The sequence below is a fragment of the Pangasianodon hypophthalmus genome, chromosome 15 (assembly GCF_027358585.1).
Source record: "Pangasianodon hypophthalmus isolate fPanHyp1 chromosome 15, fPanHyp1.pri, whole genome shotgun sequence".
Lineage (NCBI taxonomy): Eukaryota > Metazoa > Chordata > Actinopteri > Siluriformes > Pangasiidae > Pangasianodon > Pangasianodon hypophthalmus.
This window is the reverse complement of record NC_069724.1, coordinates 22,863,967-22,880,596: the sequence shown is the minus strand read 5'-3', so window position 1 is coordinate 22,880,596 and position 16,630 is coordinate 22,863,967. Positions and strand designations below refer to the sequence as shown.

The 16,630-nt window shown below is 38.4% G+C and overlaps 1 protein-coding gene across 6 annotated transcripts in view; it reads left to right on the top strand.

Annotated features, from left to right (window-relative positions):
• Window positions 1-117: 117 nt before the first annotated feature.
• The window catches only part of LOC113535648 (homer protein homolog 1), a 31,981-nt gene continuing 15,468 nt past the window's right edge, over window positions 118-16,630 (top strand). For 2 of the 6 annotated variants that reach the window (XM_026929109.3, XM_053240054.1), the window contains exon 1: window positions 118-721. In XM_026929109.3, the coding sequence (XP_026784910.3) occupies window positions 717-721 (5 nt within the window). In that variant the 5' untranslated portion in view covers window positions 118-716. The remainder of the gene's footprint in view (window positions 722-16,630) is intronic. The other 4 variants (XM_026929111.3, XM_026929108.3, XM_053240053.1 and 1 more) reach the window with 2 other exon arrangements.

The window sequence follows — 16,630 nt, the reverse complement described above, 5'->3', positions numbered from 1 at the left end:
ATAAACTATATTATCATAATCATAGTTTTTCTGCACGCCGCTTTGAATCAGTGAATCAAATGAATCAAATGAATGAATTCGAGTCCCTGTGGTTCAATTCACTTCGAAAGAATCGACTCAGTCAAGTGAATCACTAATATGCGCTGCTTGGGGATTTTTTTCCAGAGCTGTAACCAGGCAACGGGGCGAACACAGGGCACCTCGAAAATAGTGTAAATGGATGAATGAGCATCTAAGGTATATTTGTTTTCCTTGGCCAGGATGGACTGCATGCAGTAAGAGAGTAGATGTGAACACTGCTCATGTTCTCACTGGCGTTTGGAGATAAAGAGGAGTGAAGGCACCGTCGCACGCGCTGCTGTCTGGCCTTCTTAATCTGATTGTAGTGCTGGAGGAGATTTTTTTTTAATTATTATTAATATAATTAAGGGTTTTTTTCTCGCTGAGATATATATATATATATGTATATATAGAGAGAGATCTATATAGAGAGATTGTGTGCTGGCTGTGTGCATATGAGCATGCACATTGCGAAAGAGAGCTTGCTTTCTCTCGCCATCATGCCCTCACACGTCTGTAAGGATTAGCGGTGAAGATTAAAAAAAAAGCCACTTGGAGTTTGCGGTGCTTTGCGTGGCATGTCGGAGTGAAAGACACAGCAACGGACAGCCGACAGACTACACCACCCAGCTGCTTCCAGCTCTCAGTCTGTCAAAATGGGGTACGTACTGGATCCAGCTGTGTTTTTCTTTTTCCTCAGTCTTCTTGTAGAGTTCTCCTGCACCTCCACCACTCCTGCCAGGGCCTGTGAGTCTTTAAAACCAGGTGAGAAGAGGTTTAAGTGTTCAATCTGAGCGGTTTTGCGGGTGCGTCCCAAACCACATCCTCCAAACAGCACTGCAGAATGAGCAATGTGTGCCATTTATCAACTAAAAGTACCCGGATGCTACGTTATATCCGGTCAGAATCTGTATGTATAGGGATGGGCGATACAGACTAAAAACTATATCACGATATTTCATGGTATCTTTTTGCCGTAACGATATAAATGACGATACAACGATAATAACATTCAGCGCTATCTTTTTGGTCACAAGACACTTCAGGATACAGTCTTGAAAGCCGTCTGATTCACATCTGATCTTCTGTGTCCGAACCACTTCCATATAACGGAGGAAGCTCCTTTTTTGGGGGGTTAATTCTTCTTCCTCGTCTGGGGTTGGAACTCTGCCTACCGCCATGCTGGTTCGCGTTCTACGTGTGAGATGCCGACGTTGCGGCGCGTAAACACGTCATCAACTATATCGTCAATATCGCGGGATGACAAATTCTTCTCATGGGGAGGAATTGTACATCAGGGACGATATGATATGGTACAGCCTTAGTATGTACAAACAAAGCTGTGCATTAGGGGGTGTGGCTTATAGCGTTTTAGTTTTCAGTACATTATACCTGATTATACAACAGTTAGTTACGTTCCACTCATTTGATTGGACGAGCGGCGTTCCAAGAGTGCTGATATTTAGTATAACCGCATCGGGATGTTTCACTGTTTGTATCACTCCTCGTGTCTGTGTAAAATTCCACTTCTAGCAACAATCCCACTGAAACGGTTACTACAGTAGAGTCAGCGACATCATCACCCCACTTGGCAAACATTACATTATTTTTCAAGAATAAGAAAAAGAACTTCTGACTTCAAATATGAACGCTCATCAAGCGAAGATGAAAAGGAAAAAGGGAAGCCATTTTAACTTGATGCTCCTTTAACGGGAATGTACAAATCATTGTGATCTAGCTAGCCAGCTAGCCGACGGGCTATCAGTGAGTGTGGCTTCTTCGAGATATACTTCCGCAAAAATAAACAAATTATTTATGTCTAAAATGTCAGTCACTTGATATTAATTTCTTATTTATAAATGGTTGTATAAAAGGACTATCACACTCACAATCATCACACTCATACTGACTAGCGGCACGGCTGTGTTTAGCTACAGCGCTTGTGGGCTCGTGTCTGCGGCCGAATCACAACCGTGACGATATTCAGTAAAACCGCACTCATGCGTCACTCTTGCCTAATTATTTTATGCCTCAAATTGCTTAAAGATGCAATAGTCAATTTTTAAAATACTTGTACAAATAACCTGAAAGATATCTAGAACATGAAAAAAAAAACAAAAAAACAACAACAATGGATTAAGCCGTGGCCTTAGCAAACGCGTATTAAGTCACTGAGAAAACTCGTTTGGAAAACTGACTTCCAGTCCTGAATGCTTGTTTTTGTATGGATGCAGCTTCTGTCCATCATTTTATAGACACTCTACTCTATCGGCCACTGTAGATTCTGGGGGCGGAGCTTTGTTAACATAGGCGGGAATCATTCAAATGTCAAACCCACCTAACCGTCAGAGACCTAATGCACCTTTAAACACTATTCCAGATGGTATGTGAGTGTATGTAACTGTTCAGTGGTGGTACGCCTGACAGCTTCAGGGTCCCAGGTTCAATCCTGAGCACGGGCTACTGTCTGCGCGGAGCTTCCATGTCCTCCTCGTGTCCCCATGGGCTTCCTCCAGGCTCTCTGGTTTCTTCCCACCTCCCAAATCAGGCCAATAGGTGGACTGGCTACGTTAAATTGCCCCTAGGTATGAATGAGTGTGTGAATGTGTGTGTGATGAACTGGCGTCCCATTCAGGGTGTATTTCTGGCTCACACCCAGTGTTTACAGGATAGGCTCCGGATCTGCCTCGACCCTGACTGGGATAAAGCGCTTACTGAAGATGCACCACTGAAAGGAAGCGGAAGGTCCTTTGTCAGATAATTACCGTGAAGGGCCAGTAGTGTATTCTACACACTTATAGGTGTAAAAACCAATTTCAGAATAAAGAAAGGAATCCGATGTTGCCGTTATAGGAAAATAATCAAAGACAGAGTCTGTGTGATGAAGTGGAGTTACTGTTCCCACCACATAGATGATTGTTTTCCTGTAACAACACAACCTGAAGAGTTTTACCCCTCACAGTATTTTGCCAAGGATTTCAATTTTTGTTAATTAACAAACAACATACTGTTTTTTTATCCGTATATTGATACATTTAATGTTATGGAACGACTAAAGACAAGTTAGTTCATGTTATCTCTTATGCTATAGCAGCTATAACCTCACAGCCTCTCTTTTTTTCCTCTTTTGAAGTTAATAAGACAGAAAAATCGAAGCTTTTCATGTTACGAAGAAATCGCAAAGCCCAAGATTTGAAGTGTTGAATAAACGCAGATGGGGTTTAATTAACATTTACCCAGTTTAAATAATATCTACACTGTTGATTTAAGTGTTACAGGGCTCATATTTGCCCAGCTGGACTATATGAATGCTGTCTGTGTTTATTCAGTTGATTTTTGCTGTACATCGCTGCTACTTGCTTGTGTTAATACATGATGTTGAATGTGTAATGAAAGAAATATTAGTTTACTTATCATAATTACATTTGAATTCATTTTAAGACCTGATTCTAAAAAGGTTAACAAGTTTGGTGTGACGCTTTTTGCTATGTGCCTGGGAAAGAGTGATGCATTACACCCGAATAGCTACTGCAGAGAATACTGCACATGGACACGGTGCATAAGCTGATAATGTGAAGCAAACTGGCTGCATTAAGGAAAAGGTCATAGACAGTGGCAGTTTGTTTCACATTCGCAGGGACTTGTACGACCGGAGAGGTGCTTAAAGCAGCGCCAGCTCAGATGCAGTCAGATATAAACGAAATAGCTTTAAAAAAAAAAAAAAGACATGGCAGTGTTTCTGCCTCGCTTGGCTTGCAGCGCTGACTCGTGTCTTTGCATACACATGAATAAATACAGCCGTACTATTATCTTACTCATGCATTTCCCTCAGACAGAATCTGGTGCTTTAAGGAAAATAGATGGGATGAAAACTGCACATTTAAGGGATGGCACGTATACATGTATCTCTCGTGTGTGTGTGTGTGTGTGTGTGCGTGGAGTGGTTGTGAGGTCGAGCAAAAGAGCCATTATGTGGGTTACATTTATAGCACTTGTATTAAAGCTTGAGTAATATGATATCCATATAATCCAGTATCACTTGCTTCAGAAATATCACTGGATCTATTTACAGTTTCATTTAAATGATATGGAAGACTAAGCAGCACTGCAAATATTCATATATTTCTTTAGAAAAATGCTAAAATGTTGTTTAAAAGGGATTCAATAAGAGGACTAAGTATTTGCTCTCAGTACTCTATGAAAACAATGTAATAGTTTTTTAAGAATTTCACATGCTTTACTTGTTCATTAAAAAAAAACTATGTAAAAAGGTCACTCCAGGAATTTTTTTTTTCATGCTACAATTTTTTTGGTATAACATAACACAACAGTATAATTTCACCGGTATGTAACTTCAGACTTGGGTGCTCTTCAATTCAATTCAATTTTATTTGTATAGCGCTTTTAACAATGGACATTGTCACAAAGCAGCTTTACAATAAATTCAGGATATAAATTTAAAATTTAGGAATTTATCTATTCAGAAGTTGTGCAGGATATATATTACATTTAACAGGAAAAAAACGCTTCTACTCAAGAAAAACCTAGCAACCTTAGAGGCGTGATCTATGAAGTGTGAACAACTGCAAAACCCGACTCTGAATATTGAGAACTTTTCCCACATAAATATTGACATAACTTTTGAACTTCAGTCGTCGACTCTAAATACAGCCCTTGGTGCATAGTGGGTGATTTTATAGCCTGTAGCTACCCTTGTAGCTATATATGTCTATGTGGCACACCATAGAGCTCCAGCTGCCTGCGTAATCTTGAGAAAACCATTATGGAGGCCTCCTGAGCCCACAAGAAAAACAAGTTGTTAAGATAATGAGAATATCTCATTATTTTCTCATTATCTCATTATTTTCTCAATGAGAAAATAATGCATGGCTTCTTAAGACTTCTGTACTTAGAATCAGTTGTTAACTAATTTTAAAGGTCTTGTCAGTCAGAATCCTGTATGTAATGGAGTCTGTTCACTTTGCTAGACCATCAACAAATAAATAAAGATCAAGCTAGTGAAAAGGCATTTGTTTGACCCACACAGAAGTCCAGCAGAGCCTCAGGGCACTTGGCCAGTCCAAAAATAGTGTCTGTATCTGACATATGTCCCTTTTCAGTGCTGGGTCACAGCATGGCATCGAGAGCCAACACTGCTGAGCTTTATATAATGACTAAAATTACGCCACACTGGATGCAGAACACAGATTGGACCAGTAAACGATGAAGAAAAAGCAGTGGTTAAAGCAGAAAAGTAGGGTGGCATTGTCTAATATCAGTAAGAGCACAAGGATGTTTGTGCATGTAGAAATGTGCAGGAGACTTCGGTTGATATTTTTATCAGCTGTGGTAGGACAAAAACAGCAGTCACACTTTGCGAAAGTAAATGAGGAATAAAACGACACTCGCACACAATCACATGCTCCATTCTAAAAAAAAGTGAAGGTGCTACCTGTTCAGCGTCATAGGCCGCTAAAGTGTGAGCATCTGCTAAATCAAGGAAATGTTCAAACTTAGACATCCACTAAATTGCCAGATGCCCATATTAAGTATCTGCTAAATTAAGAAAGAGTGTTGTCTTTGCCAAGTTACCTTGTAAAAAAACAACTGTCATGGACAAGAATATAGACAATATTGCTTGCTTGTAGTGCTAGCAACTAAAGCTCAAGTTACCAAAGGATGTTATAGCTAGCTAGCTAGCTAACTTAGCTAACCAGGGTCTCCTCCTGTGGTAACATGAGGTTTAGCTGCTAGCACCAAAAGCAAATACTTTTAAAGGAATGGTTCCTGTTCTCTTGTCCTTGAAAGTATGTTTTTAGTCAAAAAAAAAAAAAAGATTTCTTGCCAGTTTACCTTTAAAAACTAACCTTCAAGGACAAGAGAACAGAAACCATTCCTGTAAAAGTACTTGCTTTTAGTGCTAGCAGCTAAACCTCAAGTTGCCACAGGAGGAGGTTATTGCTAGCTAGTTAGCTAACTTCGTCAGTCAAGGTTTCTGACAAAAACCCCAAACTTCCCAAAACCCAAATTTGAAATGGACAAATATTTGATGCCTATATTCGCAGTTTCTCTCTGCATTTTATTTCACAGTCAGAATATAAAGTACTGTTAAAACAACAAAGAAAAAGTAAATAAAAAGAAAACTTACGAGCCATCTCGTTTGCTGTTGGAGGTAATTTATTTCGCAGACGATCCACAGCATTAAATGTAACTATAAACAGATAAAAAAGTATGACTTCTAATAAAAATGGAAAAAAGTAATAGCTGGCATATTGCTGAAGTATAAGGGGAATAAAACACTTCAGGACATGCTATAAGAAAATAAACAACTTAGTTAGTAAGAGTAAGATAGTTAGTAAGAGTAACTCCGCTTCATCACACCATCTTATTGGTGAATACTTTCCTATAACAAACAGTTTTAGAAAAAAACTGTGTTTTATTCCTAACCTAGTGAGCACAAAGAACAAAATTGGGTAATTACGTGCCGCTTTCGTGGAAACACCAATGAAAAGGACCAGCGTTGGACTAAGTTCCACTTTAAGTGCGGACTGACGGGAATGTAGAAGGGTGTAAAGTGTGTGTTTTTGGATGAATAAAAACCAGACACGCAGCCGTTTGGTGAGGTGTAACGGTGCACGCTGGTACACCGACCGATTTACAGCTTGGTTAAAGCAAACAAGCTCCTGATGTAAGTCCTCCCTCCTGCTCCTATAAAGAAATATCTTTTACGTGTAGTTTCAGGTGTGTGCATGTTGGGGCTGTTAATGAATTATATAACCCAGTTATGCAACTCTTAGAGACTTCTTTCATGTTGCCTCTAAACCACTGTGGCTCTTTGTATCTAAATTATTTGCAGATTCTGAATGTTCATATATTTAAGTATATTTAATTTACATAAAATCTGAAATTTCAGTGAGCAGAGCCATTTATTACGCCTTGCATTAAACATCTTATTGGGGTTATTTCGAAGGGTGTGCAAATATTTGTATCCCATTGTATCTGCTCTGATGACATGCATCATCTATCATTGTGTGTAGTTAATGTCTAACAAGACACACACATACATACACACACAGTGTATATAGTAATGTGTAGCAGAGTATAACAGTGTGTAGCAGTGTATATCTCTGTGTAGCAGTGTATAACGGTGTATAGCGGTGTGTAGCAGAGTATAACAGTGTGCAGCAGTGTATATCATTGTGTAGCAGTATATAACAGTGTATAACAGTGTGTAGCAGTGTGTAGCAGTATATAACAGTGTACAGCAGTGTATAGCAGTGTGTAGCAGTGTTTAGGCTGTAGCTCAGGGATCACAGTGAATGTAGAGTTGTAGAGGGATTTTGTGGAATTTGGTTTGCACTATGAGCAGATGGGCACTCTCTCACCTTCACCCTCAGCCTGTGTCTGGTATTTAACACCTCACATTGTGTGTGTGTGTGTGTGTGTGTGTGAAGGAGAGAGACACAGAGTGAGCTATGTACTCTCTGTTGCTCAGAAGTATACTGACAGTCTGGTGATGTGCATGGCATGAGGAGCTAACATGTTTCATGGACATTCCACAACATTAAAATATATGTCATTCTTTAATAATACTGGAAAATAATTACAATTCTCTGCTGTTATTGGACAATAATCAAATTCAAGGTGGTACCAGTAACTCTGATTCTTGTCAGGCCACATAATACCACCTTGTCGTTGATTATTTTCCTACAGCCGCATGTCCCAAAGTGGTTTAATGCTCAGCAATTTACCCACACTGTGCTAAATTGATGACTATAAGCTTCCATTATTTGTTAGCTACTTTAGCCTCAGAGCTCCACAGCAAAACTAAAGAAGAAAAATTCAGACACCAAGTGGAACTGTCTTTGCTGATCGACTACATTTGGGCTAAGAGGAAAATTATGTGAAATTCATTTTTAACAGAACTACCTCTCCTATATGTGAGAGAAAGGACGTTTGAGCAAGAACATGCAAATAAAGAGATGATTAGTGGGCAGTGCAGCCGTGAGAGAGAAAGAGGGAGAGAGAGAGAGAGAGACAGACAGAAAGAACTGCTGATATGATAAGGTGCCAATTTGTTTTGCAAAGTGACCCAGACCTTTAATCGCTTGGTGTGTGTCCTGCATGCTGCCTATTGTGTGACAGATTACTAACTATATTCAGTATTTTCACACACACACACACACACACACTCGCACTCGCACGTGCCCCAGGCACACAATGACGTGGGCCAGTGAGAGCGTTGTGAGCCTTTACACACTCTTGCACACACACACACAGAGCTGCTTTTTGCCAATCATGGTAATCAAGAGCTCTTGTTTTACTTGCTGTTTGCTTACAGGCTGTTAGACAGCAGCGTGTTTGTGTGTGTGTGTGTGTGTGTGTGTGTGTGTGTGTGCGAGAGAGAGAGAGAGGGAGAGAGAGGGAGGGAGGGAGAGAGAGGGAGAGAGAAATGTGTGTGGGAATGTAGATAAAATGAAAGAATTCATTATCAAAAATACATTATCATGTACTTAATAATGCATAGAGTCCATTTTTGCCTTCAGGACAGTTTTTAGTCCATTCTTGAATGTTGGTGTACAAGTCTTTAGGGATATTAGATCATCTGTGAAGAGGAAACTTCTGGATGAAGTTGGGAATTATGCTATGTGCTTAAGAGCTTTTCATAAAATCGAGTTAAAGTCCCCCTGGATTTCAAAATGTGATGTTTCAGTGGTTACCGCTTAATTTTAGTATATACAGTATATAGATCTTGGAATGTTTATTGAGGGATGTTCGTAAGCCATGTGTAGGTTCTCGGCCATAGTAATTCATTATTCAGCATAGAGTATTGTAATGATTTAAAATGACATGTTCAGAGTGTTCAGGCTATTAATCTTCAGATATGGTGGTTGGGAAGGCAGTTGAATGGTTTTGATGAATAATTTTGAACTTATGATCAAGCAATTTAGTGTTAGAATATATGATCATGAGGATACAGTGCTTGCACCATAGTTCATTCCTGATCCTCTAAAATGGCCACATATACCTTGGCTGTTATTTGACCATGTAGTGCAATCTACTGACTCCCTAATGACTCCCACGAGACAGCTGCTTACACCGTTATGGATCATGAGAGGATCAGTAATGTGGCAGACGATATTGTGGGTCAAGGCATTCTTTGTTTTTTCTCCATGCGTACAGTATTTCCTGGACAATAAGTAACTCGGGAGTATAAATCTGCTTTGAGTCACTTTGTTGTTAAAGATACATTAACAGGGCAGGATTTTTTATTCTATATATTTGTATTAGCTGTTAAACAGCATTGCTGAGACACCCATGTCTCTCTCTGACCATGTGAGTCTGTTTTTTTGTACTGTTAGAGTTGCTGCAGTTCCGTGCAAGACATTTAAAAGAATAACTCCGTGTTTTACGCAATCCACTACATCTTTAATAGATGTGCGATTACTACAGACGTGAAGTTTGATATTTCTCAGCACTGACAAAAGAACGGAAATCCCCTTTACTTGAAATTCAACTGAGGGACTAAGGGCATTTGTTGAATTCAATGATGTCAATAAGTATTTATATAAATATGTCTGTGAAATCAAATGTATTCTTAAATTAAGCTCTAAATCTGTTTATCTGTTCAGAAACTTTTTCAGAAGGACAAATTTGGGGTCATCGGTGTAGACACGTAAACAGCGATGTGTCTCAGTTTGGACTGATGCAGGAAACCACAAAACCTGATGCAGTTTAAGTAACTGGAATGACTTTTTGCTGGACATTTGGATAAAACTGTATTAGAACAGCTTTGTTAAGACTTTCTCTAACGTGCGTCTCATCCTGAACCCTTTATTTTAAGTGTGTAACGATTGTAGTTTTAAATTTGTGTTTTATGTTCATATTTTAAACCCTTACTGACAGAGTTCTACAACTGTCCTTAGACTTAGCATTATAAGGGAGTTAAATGGGTTTTTGTTTAACAGATGTGTTGAAGTTCTTGTTCATCTTATCACAAATACAGTACAGATGCAATAGACAGAGAATTGTTTGAGTCTTCTGTTAACTCAGAGTTGCTCTACGATTGCTCTCCTAGTAAAGTCAGGTTTAGAATGAGCGATTTTAGCAGTATTTTTAGATTATATCTTGTCACAATTTATGAAATGATTAATAAAATCTTGGCCGAATTCTATAACAGTCTGTGCGGTAACGTGTGTTCTCCATGTCAGATTATACAGTGAAGATCCTCTGACGATAGACCTGTGATTAAAGAAAATCACAGGTAATAAAGATATTTTTCTGATCCTTAGCATGTAAGGTTTATATTTCACCATCACCGCTACCATATTTTCTAGCTGTTCCGTGACTTTTACATAATGCTATGCCATCCGTCTGTTGTCAGCTTTAAGACAAACATCGTAGCAGCGCTCACTCTGAGATTTTAATAAAAAAACTTCGGACACTTCCAGAACTTTGTCGTCAGCTCTCTTTGGTCGCAGTGGCATATAATCAGCTGCTGATGAACACATCACATTATGCATCCTAAGACCACTAACCTCATCTCACAATTCTTTTACGATGTGAGGTTTTTGTTTTACAGCAAAATCACACCAAAAATCATACAGCGTGAAGCCGGCTTAACAGGCTAATGTCATTGTAATGTCATGTCTCAGGAAAAAAAAGTCAATTCAGCAGGATTGATGACTATTTTTATCAGTCTTGTTTTCTTGCTGAGTTTGTTGGAGCGTGTGATTTGCTTTGCCTATTGCTTATTTGTGTAGAACATGAATGTAGAGCTTTTCCTAAACAGAAAACCTGTTTGTCTTTAAAACTGGAAATCCAAGATCAGTTGCTGAATGGTATTCTGTATAAGATTTCCAAAACAGGGGTTTTCAGGTTTCCAGGCCTTGTTTCTCCAGTTTTTCTTGCTTTAAACACACCAGACTCCAGGGTGCTGGAGAAGGAAAAACATGAAATTATGCAGGTCCGTGTTGAAATGTATTTGAATTGTTCCCATGTTCTTGGGTTTGTGAATGCTATGGTTTGTGCTTTATCTGTAATAGTTGTGGATCTGCCCATGTTTCTTTGTTTGTTAGACAAAATTTAAGGTTGTGTTATCACCGTGACTAAACTGTTACTGATTATTTTACTTGGACTAATGCTAAATGGAAAATTTATTGTGGCTTACCAGCTGGCAATCCAGTGCTCTGTTTACCCAGTGGTGCACCGACGCTTATGCTAAACAGGGATCTGTTCCAGGGCCACGGGCCAATATGAGCATCAGAAACACCAGAAAGCTGGCAAATGTGTATTTCCTGATACTTATTGCATGTCATAGTGCACTGAATACCAAACTTGGATCTTACTGACTGGTGAGGGACTGCTGACTGGGACGTAGATATTATCTGAGTCACTGTTATAACATAACAGCCAGGTTTGTTTAGCGGGAAAGGAAGCAGCAGGCCACTATATGATGAATGGATTCCTGGTATTAAATAAGAGCTTGCAAATCTCCATTTTGCTAACTTAATTAACGAGGACGGAGAGAGGACTAGTCCCCTTGAGAGATCAGGAGAAGTGAGAGAGACGTCCCTAAGCACAGTAACTCTGTCCTGGAAAACAGCCTTGCAGTTTCTTAATGAGGTCTGAGTCAGCCAATTACATCTCTCTACTAATACTGCTTCCTCTCTTTCCTTCTATATTCTGGATGAAAGTCCCCGAACATTTTGGCCAAATCAGAGCAGAATGGGTATATTAAAGGTTCTGTTTCCATTATTTTCTATCTTGCTGAGGCTGGACAAATTAAACATCTTAAGGACAGCAGCGGAAAGAAAACAGAAGCTTCTTGCTCAATAAATGTTCTTTGGGTACCACGTTTTGTAACTGTCACTCTCTCTTTGTCTGCTGTGTCTTCTTCCTTGCCCTCCTTTCAAGCCATGATGTTATCTTCATTCCCTTAAGTGCCCCTAGAGGGAAATGGCAGGGACACAGAGATGTGGAAGTAGACACAGAGCAGAACAATGAAACACCCAACAGAGACATTTTCACACACACACTGATAGAGAAACGGACAGAATTGGCTTGTTGGACAACGAGGCGTAACTCCAGTCTGACTTTCTGTCTTGTAACTGCAGGAAGTAGGAAGCGGCCGTTTTGCTTTGCATGTTGAAATTGCGGTCAGAACGTCTATGGTTTTTGCTTTTGGTCCAATAATGAAGCTCTATCTGTGTTGTAATTGTGCTGTAAAATTATATCTGTGTGTTTGGAATTTAGGTTTGAGCTTCTTTGCCATAAGTTATTTAGTTAACATTATAGATAAATTCTGTTGAATTCTTCCTTCTGAAAGAATGGACAGAACGTGATTCATTTCTTTAACAGCAGCTCGGACAATAGTGCCAGCTGCAATGCAAATCATGAGTTTAAATTAATGCCTTCATTCTAATACATTGTCATTTCTACAGTAGCAACTTACACATTTCTGGAAGGAGTCTCCAGTGTCAGCGCTTTATAACAGTATGTTTTATTATATGAGAAAGTCTTCAGGACAGAGGAGTGTCTGTGTTTTTTTGTCTTCAGGAGAGGCTGTTGTTAAATGTAACTATAAATGGACAAAAAGTATGAAAATTGTTTTGTTGAAAAATTGCTGTAGTATGAGATGAATAAAAACCCTGTCACTGATTATTTTCCTACAACGCGTAAAGTTTTATTCCTTGCATATATACAGTACGTCACAATCAAGAAAGGAAGGTGCAAATCTTTAAACTGAACGCTAAAGTAAATTTGCTGGTTAATTTTGTTTTAAGAGTATGCAGTCTTTTGCAGGATCTCGATCCTGATAATTAGAAATTCTGGGCTAAAGAGAGTGATTGAGTCAGGAAGAGAGAAATAGAAATAACACATGCAAAGTCTAAATGAACTTAAAGGCCACAGAGTCAGAGGCTGTAACAGTGACTGACTCATCTCTCCGCTACACTGCATTTGAATAACAGTAGCGTCGCTTCCATCCAAACAACAAAACCTTCTCTGGCACAACGTTTCCATTACAGCACATCAGACAAAGCGTTTGTCTCTGAAGCGGAAACACGTTGGATGGAACGGATTTGCATAGAGGCCCAATCAATCATAAACACACAAAGCAAATGCTTCTACATCGTGGCCTTATGAGGTCCACATTGTAAAGCAGGTCAGTGTGTGTATGAGAAAGATGAGCTGCTAGAAGTTTCCCTTTGGCACTGAGAATATTTAGTGTGTTAGGCTGGTGTCTCTTTTCTAAAGCACAAACCTCTTAACTAGCGCATGGTGTGTATTCATTAATTATGCAGTAATTAGTTTAATCATCTGGAATGGAGTTATTGGTAATGATAATTTGGTAATTCACTGAGCTGTTACACCAAGAGACCTTTAAAAAATGTTTTATTGTTTAGTGCGTGTCTGTATTTCCATTTCATCAATCAGTTCTGCTGAAAATGGCTGTAGATAAATAGATTTATTTGAAAATTGTCTAAAACACACATAAGACTGCATTAATACAGAGCTTACAAGCATTTAGAGTTGTTGAGGATAAAAACACAATAAAGCCCAAAGGCTTATTTCCACTGTGGTCCTCTAAAAGATATCCAATAACAGGTGGTAGTAGTCAAGCAGACAAGAACAGTGAAGAAGAAATTGCATTAAAAATACAAGTTATTTAGCAATCATTTCTTCAATTCATACATAAAGCTACTCTCCACTTGTAATTGTTTAAGAGGAACAGGACGTTTATTCCACATAACAGCTGCTTTATATGAAAAGCATTTTACCCAAGAAATTATAGAATCTAAAAGGTATAATATTTATTATACTTCCTCTGGTTGCATAGTTGTGAAGGTCTCTTACTAGGTTAAAACAATTAAATAATTGTGGGGACTATTTTTTTTAAAAATTATGAGCAATTCTCAATTTACTTAACTTATATTTACGTTAAATTCAAACCAATAAACAACCAGAAGTCATCTTTGCATTTCAAATTACAGAAAAGTCCGCACTAGAGCTGAGCGATATGAAAAAAAAAATCCCATCACAATATTTCAAGACATTTCTACGATGCACGAAATGTTTCACAATATATAGGTTTCTTTCAAATCTGCCAGCAAAAGAGTAGTGATGCATTGAAAAAATCCAACTTTTAACATTTTACAGTTTCATCAAATCTGCTTCAGGAGTTATTGTTAGTTTTAAATTTAAAATAAAATTATAAAAAGATATCATGATATGTCAGAAAAGTGTATGGTGAAATATAATGTTTCATGATATCGATATTATTTATATTATTTCGTCATATCGCCCAGCCCTAGTCTGGACATTGTTATTGAACACAAGTGTCCTGCATTTTTCTTTTCCTTTTATTTTTTATTGACTTTTATGTGCAAACCTACTTAAATTCTATATTTAATTATAGCAGTTGTCTTCCTATTTCTATATTAACATAAACCAACTATAGTATAGCATGCGACAGTAATTAGATTAAATTCAGATGAGTAGAACAACAAAGCGGTCGGTACGAATTCTAGTCCTCGGAAATACATGTTCGATTTAGGAGGTCGTGATTACAACGTGGTGTGTGTTTAAGGTGTCTTATTTGGGAAAAAAATGGATGTGCGTGATTATAGATTTTACTATAATTTACTATATTTTAATTAAACTAAAATGCAAATTTAACCAAATTTAACAAAAATGCAAATTTGTAAATGAACAAGCTCTGCTGCTTTCTATCTCTCTCTCGCTCTCTCTTTCACACACACACTCTATGTGTGTGTGTGTGTGTTTATGTGTGTGTAAGGATAGGCTCTGTAGTGTTAAAACTAACACTGAATGTTGGAAATTAACATACAGTATCCGCTTGTGTGCTGATTTTTAATACAAACTCTGCTCTATCTGACAGATCCCACCTACAGACTGTGACCTTTCTCATTCGCTCTCTCTCTCTCTCTCTCTCTCTCTCTCTCTCTCTCACACACACTCATTACAACAATGCAAACAGAACAGCGACGAACAGTAAAAATAAAACTAAGCATTTTCACACACACACACAGAGAGAGAGAGAGAGAGAGAGAGAGAGAGAGTCATGCATTTCATTCCAAACTGTAAAACACTTCCATGACTTGTGTGTGTGTGGCTGTGTGTGTGCGAAAATGCTTAGTTTTATTTTTACTGTTCGTCACTGTTCTGTTTGCAGTATTGTAACGAGTGTCATAAATCACTTCAATTATTAGTGACAATATTCATTTTATTTCCATTACCTGCTTTGATTCAGTGTTTTATTGCATAGTGCAGAAAGAGTGATGGGCCTAATGAGCCATGAGCGTGTGTGTGTGTGTGTGTGTGTGTGTGTTTGTGTGGAGCCTGAATTACGCCCTTTTAAAATAAGCCAAGACCCTAACTGTGTTTACACCTGTGATAGAACAATCCTCACACACACACACACACACACACACAGTATTCTGTTTCACGAGTCCATGCCCTCTGTTGGTTGAACTTTCACACAATAGTTTTCATTACTTTATTGAAGTTAATTTCAGAAACATGTCATACTTTTATCTGTATATTGTTCCGTGTAATGTTGTGGAATGTGGTTTTGTTTTTCATGAAGTTTATAAGATAAAAACGCAGCTTGTCAGGTTACCAAGAAACCTCAAAGCCCTCCATCTGAAAGCAGAAAACAGAAAGTTGCAGCTTTACCTCTGACTGTTACAAAGTGCTGACACTGGAGACTCCTTCCATAAATAAATAAATACCTCCTAACCGAAAACTTAAAAAAAAATCATCGCTGGCAAATTGCTGTGGTATAAAATTAGATGAAATGAACCTCAGGCTGGTTGCAGTAATGCCGTCTGATCACAACATGCTGTCACTGATTGCTGTTATTGATTTACCTTTAACAGCACACTCCTAAGTGTTTTATGTATTACATACATCCAAACAGGATTTAGCTTTATACCCCAGGAAGACTATGACTGGCTCACTAATCCTGAATAAATGAAACCACACACACACACACACACACACACAGGTGGAGGAAAATGATGCACTTGTTTTAAACTGCCATTTTATTTATTTATTTATTTTTTTACTCAGTTCTTAAGCAGACACTGATGATTTTTCAAGCCTCAGAAGTGGAAAGTGTTTGAGTCTGCATATACACAGCGCTAGTGGAGATCTTGTTCACGTCATCTCACTGCATGTTGTGTCACATGGTACTTTCTGGTCAGATCATTTCATTGGTCAGTTCAGACTGCCATATTGGCACAGAGTGTGATGACGAACCCACTGTTTCTGCTTCCTGCAGAGCAACACAGCTGCCATTCACATACACACTGCAAAAAAAAAAAAAAAAGATAGCAAGCAAAGACCTCTTGAATCTTGTAGACATGTTTACTCTTTCTAAGACATGCCAAGAAAATTTTAAGCTTGAAATGAGTAAAAATGAGTAAAAACTATCAAGAAACTGGCTAATAAATAAAAAGAAATATTAGTCGACTTTGCCTATATTGCCTATATACAATATTTTTACTTTCTACTATCTTTTTCTGCCATGCAGAACACTGCCCTG